Genomic DNA, 13,281 nt, shown 5'->3' on the forward strand with positions numbered 1-13,281 from the left:
TCCTTTTTCAGTATAAAAGGCTAGTCTAAAATCTGTATGCCTATTTATTTTTATAAGAGTGAACCATTGTTTTCTCTTGGCTACCTCTTCATGATAGTATACCTCATGTGAAATTGACTTAATCTTCCTTCTAGTTAGGAAATATGGCTTTGCTTTTGAAAGAAAATAACTTAGGTGAGAGTAGTTGTATGACATCTACTTGCATAACTATGAATTTCTTTTATACCTCAAATTAACAGTGGCATTGTTTTTATTTATTTTAGCAAAGTTTCTCATTGTTACCAGCAAGAACATTAGAAACTGTTTTTATCTTTTCATTAAACTGTATTACTTCTAAATCAGTTTTAGTTACCACCATGAAAATTTTTCCCCTTGACAGCTTTTGATGTCTTTATTAAGCATTTTTGTTGTTGTTGTTGTGATGGAGGCTTGCTCTGTCACCCAGGCTGGAGTGTGATGGTGTGATCTCGGCTCACTGCCACCTCTGCCTCCTGGGTTCAAGTGATTCTCCCTCCTCAGCCTCCCAAGTAGCTGGGATTACAGGCATCTGCCATCTTGTCTGGCTTATTTTTGTATTTTTGTAGAGTTGGAATTTCACCATGTTGGCCAGGCTGGTCTTGAACTCCTGACCTCAGGTGATCTCCTGCCTCGGTTAGTACTACTTTTATAACTTTATTGACATTTATTTGAAAAAGTAATTATTATGTCTTATAGGTTACTGTTTTTCATTTTTCTCTTTAAAATATGTCTACAAAGTGGGGACTACTCTGGGATTTTCCTGTTCTTCAGTTAGAGAATATAAAGTGCCTAGGTAGTTTATATAGCATGGTGGTTCTTGTGGACTCTGGAACTTGACTGCTTGGGTTTGAGTAATAACTCTGCTATTTCCCAGTGTTGTTATCTTGGACCAAATATATAATCTCATAATCTCCCAGTGCTTGAGTTTTCTCACTTGAGAAATGAGAATGTTAATAGTATTATCTATGTTAGAGCTCTGAAGTTTCAATTATTTGGGTTAGTGGATAGTAAACCCTCAGTAAATGGTCTACTGATATTGTTATTGCCATCTGGTGACTGTGGATGAATCAAAAGTTTAGTAGTATAGCACCAGAATCAAGAGGGACCCAGCCCTGACAGTGATTTCTAACATCCTCTTCTCTCTCTCTCTCTCTCTCTCTGTGTGTGTGTGTGCGTGCGTGCGTGTGTGTGTTTGAATGATACATATATTAAGCAGAATTAACAGGTTTTATTCAAATTTTTCTGTTGCAGTCTGCATTATACCTTTTTCTTAGTGAATAAAATTAAGACCTGGTAGATAATAAATTTCATATTCTGTAATCATTATTAATAAGATAGTATTTTTAATTCTTAGTTTTTTTTTTTGTTTTTTTTTTTTTTTGAGATGGAGTTTCGCTCTTGTTACCCAGGCTGGAGTGCAATGGCGCAATCTCGGCTCACCGCAACCTCCACCTCCTAGGTTCAGGCAATTCTCCTGCCTCAGCCTCCTGAGTAGCTGGGATTACAGGCACGCGCCACCATGCCCAGCTAATTTTTTGTAGTTTTAGTAGAGACAGGGTTTCACCATGTTGACCAGGATGGTCTCGATCTCTTGACCTCGTGATCCACCCACCTCGGCCTCCCAAAGTGCTGGGATTACAGGCGTGAGCCACTGCGCCCGGCCCAATTCTTAGTTTTATCTTGAAAACACTGATGAGTATTTTTTAGCATATTTAAAATGTAGAATTTTATCACTATGTACGCTGATATATCAGTATCATTCATTTTTCAGGCTTACGGTCACAGAATTCTGAATCATAAATCCATGAAAATGTATAGCTGGAAATGTTCTGTTCTATGGGCCTCTAAACATAGAACTACACAATTTTATTAATGTTATAAAATGCCAGGGGATTGAGTTTCATCAGTAGAAAGAACAGAGAGATTTTTAATGCATTGCGTCACCTCACTTTTAGCCCTATTAGTCTCTGGATGGAGTAAACTGAAAATAGCATGTGATCTTGCTATACCAGTGTGTGACTCTAGAGGGAAGGTGAGCAATGCTTATATTTTATTAAAATAAACTCATTGCAAGAGCATTTGAGTTCTTTATATGGTTCAGTTCTTTAAAGGCTCTTTTATAATTGAGTTATGCTGTAGGAATTGTTGAGAACACGATTAAGATTTTTTTGTATGTGCTGCATTTTTTGGCAGCCATTTAACTTTATTTCTTTATTTTTTCGTTGATGCCTAATAGTTCATACATGTTTATGAGGGTACTTGTGATTTTTTTTTTTTAACTTGCATAGAATGTGTAATTATCAAGTCAGAGTATTTGGGGGTGTATCCCATCACCTGTCACCTTAAGGGTTTATCATCTTTCTCTCTCTTTTTTTTTTTTTTTGACGTGTAGTCTTGCTCTGTTGCCCAGGCTGGAGTGCAGTGGCATGGTCTCGGCTCACTGCAGCCTCTGCCACCTGGGTTCAAACGATCCTCTTGCCTTAGCCTCCTGAGTAGCTGGGATTACAGACAGGCACACACCTCAATGCCCAGCTAATATTTTTGTATTTTTAGTAGAGATACGGTTTCACAATGTTGGCCAGGCTGGCCTTGAACTCCTGATCTCAAGTGATCTGCCCACCTCAGCCTACCAAAGTGCTGGGATTATAGGCGTGAGCCACCACACCCAGCTAGCATTTATGATTTCTTCTGGCTATTTTGGTTTTTTTTTTCTTTCTTTCTTTTTTCTTTTTTTCTTTTCTTTCTGTCTAGCTTGGGTTTCACTCTTTTCCCCAGGCTAGATAGAGTGCAGTTATGCGATCACAGCTCATAGCATCCTTAACCATTTGAGGTTAAGTGATCTTTATGCCTCACCCTCCTCATTAGCTGGAAGCACAGGCGTGTACCACCATACCCAACTAATTATATATAGAAAACTGGGTCTCACTAAGTTGTCCAGGGTGGTCTTGAACTCCTGGGCTCAAGTGATCCACCTTAGTCTCCCAAAGTGCAAGGATTTTAGGCGTGAGCCACTGTGCCTGGCCTTCTCCAGCTGTTTTGAAATACCTGGAATATTTAGTCACCTTAGCCTGCTGTTAAACATTAGAACTTATTTTTTTCATCTGAGTGTATGTTTGTTCCCATTAATTATGCCTTTTAAAAAAAAGACTACTGTGTAGACAGATTCGTATGATTTTTGAAAATGTGAAGTTTTACATTGCTAATTTTGTTTTTAAAAGAAAGAAATTTGCTGAATGTTTAGTGTTTTGGCATCATACTTTATATGCATTATCTTATTTAAATTTCAAACCTGTCTGATGTGTCTTCATCATTTAATAGATGGAGAAGCTAGAGCTCAAATAAGGTTAATCACTTTCCCAGAGTCAGGTTATTCACTTCTATGGGTAAAATTCAAACTGTGTACTTCTAAGAGTACCTGTCATGCTATAACCTTTGAGGTTCTTTCAGTACTAAGTAATTAATCATTTTGTGTATTTGCAGATAGAACCATTCTAATTAGTAATCTTGATTGCTTAAATTTTATAGGATAGAAAGAATACAAACATTTTTGTTTGCTTGCTTGCTTGTTTTTTGAGACCCAGTCCCTCTCTGTCACCCAGGATGGAGTGCAGTGGTGCCCTCTCGGCTCACTGCAACCTTTGTCTCCCAGGTTCAAGCAATTCTCCTGCCTCAGCCTTCTGAGTAGCTGGGATTACAAGAGCATGCCACCACACCCAGCTAAGTTTTTTATTTTTAGTAGAGACCTGGTTTCACGGTGTTGGTCAGACTTGAACACCTGACCTCAGGTGATCTGCCTGTCTGGGGCTCCAGAGTGCTGGGATTACAGGTATGAGCCACTGTGCCCAGCCTAAACACGTTTATAGTAGAAATAGAGAAGAAGAATTTACAAAAAGTAAATAATAGTTTATATGGTTGGTATATATGTCAAGTGATTTTCAGTTGTTGATAGTCTTTTATATAAGGCTTATTTAAAGATGGGAGGGAGATAGGAAAGATGAAATGGTAAGATAAAAATGCTAAGATAGAGGAACTAGAAGATAGTCTAGACTTCTAGAGGGTTTTTTAGGGTTAGACAGGAGAATATACAGAGATTATAACCAAATAAAAAGAACCTGTGGAAAAAGCAGATTCTGTTTGACCAGAGCAGAGGAAACTAGTATATTGGTTTTGGGTTACAAAAACAAGATTATTGTTATTTTACCTTTTATTTTTATTCCTTTGATAGTTCAGAAATAGCTAGCCTTCATTACCTCATTTTTACAGATGAGGAAACTTGAGTGATTGATTATAAGGTAATTGTTCAAGAACATATAACTTTTTAGTGGCATAGCAGGGTCTGTTAACCATAGCTTTTGATTGCATGCTTGTGCTGTTTTCCCAATAGTGTAAATTTTCTTTTCCTTAAAGTTTCCCAAACTGTATTAACCTATCTGAAAATGAAATACAAGTAAATCTATGTAGACACATGCCTTGTGGTTATCCCCTATTGACATTATTTTTTGGTTTATATCTTTGAGGTGGTGGGTTGAAGTGGTAAATTGCTTAAATAATTACTGATACTTTTTGGATTGTGTATTTGATGCTTAATTAAATGATTGGCAATAAATGTTTTCTTTGCCTAGCAATTAGAAGTACTGGGCTTATATATGATATACTTTAGATTTACTTTTTCTGTTGTTAAAATAATGTAAATACTGAAATCACATTTTTCTCTCTTCATTTTGCAGTAGTATTATCGATTCCACAGAATACAGCCAACCTCCAGGTTTCAGTGGCAGTTCCCAGGTAAATGATATCTTTAACAGTTTGTTTTAATGATACCATGAGTATGATTACCTGAGTTATAAAATCATAGATTAGTTTACTAAAATATCCTGTCACAAAGAGAGCCATTTTGAATGCAGTGGTGTTGATTAGCACTTGAATAGCTATTAATGCATAAATGGCAGAATCAAATATTAATATTTGCTTTTTCAGTGGTAAGAATTTAAATTTTATTTTCTTCACCAATTGTGATGGAACAAATCTAAAGGGTTTTGTTTTTCTTTTTGTGTTTTTTGAGACAGCTAGGCTGTCTTGCAGGCTGGAAAGCTGTAGTCTTGACCTCCTAGACTCGAGCAATTCTCTCACCTTAGCCTCTCAAGTAGCTGGGACTATGGGAGTGTACCACCATACCCAGCTAATTTTTGTATTTATTGTAGAGATGGGGTTTCACCAGGTTGCTCAGACTGATCTCAAACTCCTGGACTGAAGCAATCTGTCTGCCTCACCCTCCCGGAGTGATAGGATTACAGGTGTGAGCCACTGTGCCTGGCAGTTTTTTAAAACTTGCTGGTAATTTCATAACCTGGGAGGAAGGAAATACTTTAGGAAAAAAATTATGAGTAATCAGGATATAGTTTATCTTACAGATAGGAAAATTATAAATCAGTCATCGAATTACGCTTTATTATGTTGAAACTTACAGCTTTTCCAAGGAATATAGACTGTAGTCTTGAGTGAAATAGTTACCAGGTTTACCTCTTTGAATTAGTTGTATGATTGTTTTGACCTTTACTCACTTCATCTTTGACTTGGCGATATTGATAACTGTCAAGTTTATTTTTGAGGCCTAATATGCTTTTTCAACTTTTTATAATTATTTTATATATATATATATATATTTTTTTTTTTTTTTTTGGATGGAGTCTTGCTCTATTGCCCAGGCTGTGGTGCAGTGGGTGCAATCTTTACTGCAACTTCTGCCTTCTGGGTTCAAGCAATTCTCCAGCCTCAGCCTCCTGAGTTGCTGGGACTACAGGTGCGTACCACTGCATCTGGCTAATATTTGCATTTTTAGTAGAGATGGGGTTTTGCCATGTTGACCAGGCTGGTCTCAAACTCCTGACCTCAGGTGATTCACCCACCTGGGCCTCCCAAAGTGCTGGGATTACAGGCCTGAACCACTGCACCCAGCTACTTCTTTTAACTTTTGTTTTGTTTTTTTTTTTTTTTTGAGACGGAGTTTCGCTCTTGTTACCCAGGCTGGAGTGCAATGGCGCGATCTCGGCTCACCGCAACCTCCGCCTCCCGGGTTCAGGCAATTCTCCTGCGCCAGCCTCCTGAGTCGCTGGGATTACAGGCACACGCCACCATGCCCAGCTAATTTTTTGTATTTTTTTTTAGTAGAGATGGGTTTTCGCCATGTTGACCAGGATGGTCTTGACCTCTTGACCTCGTGATCCACCCGCCTCGGCCTCCCACAGTGCTGGGATTACAGGCTTGAGCCACCGCGCCCGGCCTCTTCTTTTAACTTTTTATATTGAAATAAGTTTTGACTTAGAAAAAAATTACAAAAATACTAAAAGGAATACAGATTGTCTAAACAATATTTTATCACATTTGTTTTATCATTGTCATTCAGCCTTTCTTTTACATATATAAGTATATGATTTCTTTTATGGATTGTTCGAGTAAGGTACAGACATAAGTTTCTTTATCCTTAAGTATTTCAGCATGTATTTCCTTAGGGATAAGGATATTGTCTTATGTAATCACAATATAACTTTAAAATTAAAGCAGTTAATGTTGATACAATACTATTGTCTAAATTCTAGATATTCACATTTTAAGAATTACCCTAATATAGCCTGGGCAACATGTAGACCCCCGCCTCTACAGAAACTACAAACATTAGTTGAGCATGGTGGCATATGCCTGTGGTTTCAGCTACTCAGGAGGCTGAGGTGGAAGGATAACTTGAACCCAGCAGGCCGTGGTTGCACTGAGCTGAGATCACGCCAGGCTGGGTGACAGAGTGAGACCCTGTCTCAAAAAAAGGAAAAGAATTACCCTAATATCCTTTATAGTAAAACAAAAAACAATGAGGTGTTTTTAATGAACATTAAAAACTGATTTGTATATTCAACTGATTTGAAAAAATAGTATAGTTATTTTCATCTAAGTGAAAAAGAAATCATTTTGGATTATATCACTTCTGTTTTTCTTTTTCTTGTTCCCAAACCTGGGTAACCACCTTCTTACTTTTATGGTTAGTTAATGTGACAGCTCTGTACTATGTTCATTCTGTATTATGTTCATGTACAATGCATGCATTTAGTCTATTCTTTTTTATAGGAAGTTTATAGATTTGTTTGTATCTGTTTCTGAACAGCCGTGAAAATACCAGATTCAAGTATTTTTGTAAGACATAATGGAACACATCAGGAAAAAATTTAAGGCCTTAAGTTGAAATATAGCATAGTAACTTGAGAGAGAAAGCAGTCACTGTATCTGGAAACTGGCTTGGCATTTATAGCTAGGCATTTATGTTCTCCTTTTGAACATAATTTCACAGAACATCAACATCAGACCATGTGACTGTGATGAAGCGAAACAAAAAGCAAGATCATTCCATAAAGTTGTCTAGCCACATTTAACAAACAAGGTCACTGTGCAAACTACAAAAGATACCAGACACACCGCTACCCTGACCTATCTGAATGATTGCTGCTTCTTTACCAGTTAAAACTTTAGCCTCCCTGTGGTCTTCTGTGGTTCTAGATAAGATTTATTATTAAATAAGTTACTGAATTATAGAATCATTTCCATTTGAAGTATCCAATTCACAGTGAAGCCCCAATTTCTTGAACCCTCCCACAAATTATCTAACAAGTGCCTTAATCCTGTAAGTCGTTTCTAACACTGTCTTACTGAGACATCTCTCATTTACTCATATTTATTGCAACTAGCAGTAAATAAAACTTGTTTAACTACAAGTGTGTTTTTAATTGGTCATTGGCTGGAGGACTTTGACTAAACTCTATATAGGGGAACAAGAAAAGGTTTCCACAGTTAACATTTATATAACATTGCTTAGGAATTTCTAGCAAGCCCTATGAGCTGGAAAACAGTAGAAATTGAATCTTAACATAGCCTTCAGAATGTGAGAAAATATTTGCAGATTATCCATCTGACAAGGTATTAATAACCAGGGTACATAATGGACTCAAATGACTTGATAGCAAATTATAATAATAATCTAATTTAAAAATTGTCAAAAACTCTAAATAGACATTTTCAAAAGAATATATACAAATGGTCAATAGGTATATGAAAAATACTTATCATCATTAACCATCAGGGAAATGGAAGTCAAAACCACAATGAAATATTGTTTTGCCAGTTAGAATGGTATTATCAAAAGATTAACAAATGCTAGAAAGGATGTGGAGAAAGAGTGAGTGCTCAGCTGGGCACAGTGACTCATGCCTGTAATCCCAGCACTTTGGAAGGCCAAGGCAGGCAGATCACTGAGGTCAGGAGTTTTGAGACCAGCCTGACCAACATGGAGAAACCTCGTCTTCACTAAAAATGCAAAATTAGCTGGGCATGGTGGTGCGTGCCTGTAATCCTAGCTACTTGAGAGGCTGAGGCAGGAGAGTTGCTTGAACACGGGAGGCAGAGGTTGCAGTGAGCTGAGATTGCGTCATTGCATTCCAGCCTGGGTAACAAGAGTGAAACTCTGTCTCAAAAAAAAAAAAAAAGAGTGAATGCCCCTATACTGTTGAGAATCTAAAGTAGTACAGCCATTATGAAAAATAGTATGGAATTGCCTCAGAAAACTAAAAATAGAACCATCATATGATCCAACAATCCCACTGCTGGGTGTATATCCAAAAGAAAGGAAATCAGTATGTTGAAGAGATATCTGCATTCCCATATTTATTGCAGTACTATTCACAATAGCCAATATTTGGAATCGATTTAAGCGTCCATCAGCAGATGAAAGGAAAAAGAAAATGTGGTGTATATACACATTAGAATATTATTCAGCCATAAAAAAGAATGAAACCCTGTCATTTGCGGCAACATGGATGGAACTGGGGATCATTAAATAAATTGAAATGAGCCAGGAATCAAAAGACAAACAATGATCACGTATTGTCACTCTTAAATGGTAGCAAAAAAAAGCAGATCTCATGGAGGTAGAGAGTGGAATGGAGGTAGTAGGTGGAGAAGGGACAGGTATTGGGGTGCAAAGAGAAGTTGTTTAATGGGTACAAAGATACAGTTAGATTGGGTAAATAAGTTCTAGTATATGATAATACAGTAGGGAAATCATAGTTAATACTTGGTTGTATATTTCAGAATAGTTAGAAGAGAACAACTACAGTGTTCCCAACACAAGAAATGATAAATGTTTAGGTGATAGAAATCCCAGTTACCGTAATTGATTATTACACATTGTATACACCTATCAAAATATCACATGTACCCCCCACAGATACGTACAACTATGATACAGCAACTTGTCTAAAGAGAAATTGAATCTGGAGGAAAAAGAAGAGGAATCAGAATCGTATTTTTAAAATATTTTAGCATAGCGCTTACTTTTATGTGGTGAAAGACTTTTGGTTTGAGGTAGTACAATGAGAAAATGTATTTAATATATTCTCATTCCCTCCCACAAGAAATCCTGTGGATATATTGCTCTCCTCACACCCAAAACTTAGAAGAATTTTGTTTGTTCGTTGGTTGGTTTTGAGATGGAGTTTTGCTCTTGTCACCCAGGCTAGAGTGCAATGGCATGATCTCGGCTCACTGCAACCTCCACCTCCTAGGTTCCAGCAATTCTCCTGCCTCAGCCTCCCAAGTAAATGAGATTACAGGCGCCCGCCACTATGCCTGACTAATTTTTTATTTTTAGTATAGACGAGGTTTCACCGTGTTGGCCAGGCTGGTCTTGAACTTCTGACCTCCGGTGATCCACCTACCTTGGCCTCCCAAAGTGCTGGGATTACAGGCATGAGTCACCGCGTCCATCCAACTTAGAAGAATTTATAAGAATTGATGAACTTATATAAATTCTTTTATATAAATAGAATTTTTTATATAAATAAGAGTTTATATAAAAGAAAATACTTAAGGAAGGAGAGCTACTTAATCTATGAGTCACTATATGCATGGTAAATGCGTGCTTAAGGATTAAATAGCATGCCTCCCAGGAGAATTCTTACCAACTGTTAGAGGACTGGGTAGTTGTTGAGGAGGAAACGCTACTAGTGTTTTTATGAGATGGAGCTGACATGATATTGCATTGAAAGCCTTACCCTTCATTTCTAGCTATGATCCAAATAATAGCTAAACCTAAATAAACTGACACAAAAATAGTTGAAATAGTGGATAGTTGAGTATAAGCCTGGCAAATGCAAACTAAAGAATACTGCAAAACTAAAACAAACAAAAACCCCAAAAGTAAGAAAAAAATAGGACAGTTTTTTTTTTTTGCATAAATAAAAGGTATACTTTCCAAAAGTAGTAAAACTTTATGTCATGAAGGATTGGAATTTATGTAAAGCAAAATCTGTTAGAAATTAAATAGGTAACATATATTTTGCAGTTACTTTTCATAGACACTGTTTGAACTATTCACATGTATTAACTAACTTTCAGAACTACTATATGAGATAAATACTATTAATATTTTTTATTGAGAAGGAAACTGGTACACAGAGAAGTTATGGAGGTTGACCCAAATAATATAGCTAGTAGAGGAGGGAGCTGAGATTTTAACCCAGACATTATGGCTTCAGAGTCTTTGATTTTAAATACTCATTTATTCAACCAACAGTTTTTTGTTGTTGTTGTTGTTTGTTTTCGTTTTTTTATTTTTTAACGTACCTGATATTTACTAGGCTCTGGAGACACCACATTGAACAAAACCCAAACAGATAGAAATCCCTGCTGTAATGAAGCTTCCAGTATAGTTGGAAAGATAACAAAAGTATGGGTGACTTTTGAATGACCAGGATGTGAGGAGGCAAAGGTATTTCTATGAATATTCCTGGGAAAACTTTCTAGGCAGAGAACAAGAAGTAAATAATCCTTGAGGTAAAGCATGCCTTACATAGTTCAGAAGTCCAGTGTGGTTAGAGAGACATGAACAAGGAAGATAAAAATAGATGAGGTAAAAGAACATAACAGAGGCTACATTTTATTTATGGCTTTCTTAGGCTATTAGAAGGAATTTAGATATTTTATTTGAGTGAAATGAGTTAAGCTTGGTTTAGTAGGTACCTGTCTCCATACATACTTTGCATCAATGTATATATGTCATTTATAGTAAACCTTGGAGCATTTTGAAAATTTGATTGATTCTAAAACAAGGTAAATAGTACCATCTGCATTGTGTGAATTAGAGCCCCAAATAAACAAATAGAGACAGATAAACAGTCTGGAAAAGAGTAAACGAAGACTCCTCTGAGTACCAGTGTGTTAAAAAATCAGTGTGTTCAAAAAGTACTGCTAGTGGAGACATTATTTATGTAAAATTTCTGGAAGGTGGTCAGAATTGTAGTAAACATTCATAGCCTTGAATGCTTTCATTTTTTTAGATAAGAATGAAAACATATGAACTTATTATTTACCAACAGGCTACATTATCACTAGATGATAAATGTAGAAAGACAAAAAAAAAAGTCCATATGCAACATGAATTGAAATTAGCTATTATCATGCCAAGTACATTGAAATAATTAAGACAATGTGGATGCATACTAATAAAAATCACATTCCTAATGAAATGTAATCTTAGAATATAAAATATTAAAATAGTTTAGAGCAATTTTAGGACAATTTGGATTGACCAGTAACCATGATTTCTAATTTAATTAGATTGCAATTAAAAAAAAAAAACTGGTAGTTTTTTTCAAGGGTATATAGAATGTGGCCAATTAACATTAAAGTTCATTAGTAGAATGAATTATTCAGAGGTCAATGATGAATTTACATCATCAGTTATTAAAATGTACTGTAAGACTGCTGTAACAAAAGAAACAGAATAATAATTAAAAATCTACCATAAAGTAATTGATAGTTTAGTCTGTGGTAAAAGGTGGTCACTTAGATAAGTGGTGAAAGGAGAGATTAAATGCATGGTGTTGGGACAATGGAAATTTAGCTTGTTTTCACTTACTGAAAGAGTTCAGATTAGCTAAACAATAATTTAAACAACAGTAGAAATATAGAAATTAAGAAAAAAAACCTATCCTACATATAAAAAAAACACCAGAAACAAAATTTATACCCAAATTGGGAAAGGTGTCATAATCATGGCAAGTAAATGACTGAATTGGTTCAAAATGTTAAAACTTTGATGATGTAATCTTTTTTTTTTTCCCCCTCGATGGAGTCTCGCTCCATTGCCCAGGCTGGAGTGCAGGGGTGCAATCTTGACTCACTGCAACCACAGCCTCCTGAGTAGCTGGGACTACAGGCAAATGCCATCACACCCAGCTAATTTTTTTATTTCTAGTAGAGACGGGCTTTCACCGTGTTGACCAGGATGATCTTGATCTCTTGACCTTGTGATCCACCCACGTCGGCCTCCCAAAGTGCTGGGATTACAGGCATGAGCCACTGCGCCCACCCAATTTTATTTTTTTAATGAAAGCTCCAAACAGGGTAAGAAAATGGTGAAGGACATTAATATTTTTAAAAGACCAAAGTTCACACATTCAGCTCACATATTAAATAATACTCAATTTTGCAAATAAATAAAAGCAAAATACAGAATAATACAAATTACCAAAGAAATCATCTGATAGTTGGGCGGAAATCCAAGCAATGTTCCAAAATGGGAAATACTTTTACTTGCAATGAGTGTATGTACTTGAGCATGCGCATATTTGGGGAAGGGCAGGTGGAGGAAGGGAGAGGGATAGTTGAATTGGTCAGCTTCCAGGAAGACAATTTGACAGTATATACATATGATCAATGCTACTTGAGGGATGATTCTAGGTACTACGTAAAGATAATCTAACAGTATTAATCATATGAGCGAAAATTCTGGAAAAATAAACGTAGCCATAATAGAATAGTTGGAATGATGCTACAACTATGGGATGGATTACTTTACTGCTCTTAAAAATAATAATTATAGTTGAAATTGAATTGAAAAAAATGCTAACAATATAATGTAAGTGAAGCCAGAAATGTGTGAACCTATATTCTGAACTTTTGTAATTGCTTATTGAATTTGCTTCATAATTTTTATATAACCATAGTACAATTAGCAAAATTAGAAAATTAATATTGATATATCTGAGAAAAATTTAAATTTAAATTTTTTTAAATTTAAATTTTAGCAATTTATTCACTAATATCCTTTATAGAAAAAACAATTCTGGTCCAGGACCAGTTCTGAATGACTTACTGCATTTATTTGTCATGTCTCTTTAATCTCCTCTACGTTGGTACAGTTCTTCAGTTTGTGACATCAAC

At 36.0% G+C, this 13,281-nt stretch overlaps 1 protein-coding gene across 9 annotated transcripts in view; it reads left to right on the plus strand.

Moving 5' to 3' along the window:
- Positions 1-13,281, plus strand: part of COP1 (COP1 E3 ubiquitin ligase) — a 222,101-nt gene that overhangs the window by 78,264 nt on the left and 130,556 nt on the right. For all 9 annotated transcript variants that reach the window (XM_032291321.1, XM_032291323.1, XM_032291326.1 and 6 more), the window contains one exon: positions 4,746-4,803. In XM_032291321.1, the coding sequence (XP_032147212.1) occupies positions 4,746-4,803 (58 nt within the window). The remainder of the gene's footprint in view (positions 1-4,745; positions 4,804-13,281) is intronic.

Source organism: Sapajus apella, unplaced genomic scaffold (genome assembly GCF_009761245.1).
Source record: "Sapajus apella isolate SASKATOON/1434 unplaced genomic scaffold, GSC_monkey_1.0 scaffold25, whole genome shotgun sequence".
NCBI lineage: Eukaryota > Metazoa > Chordata > Mammalia > Primates > Cebidae > Sapajus > Sapajus apella.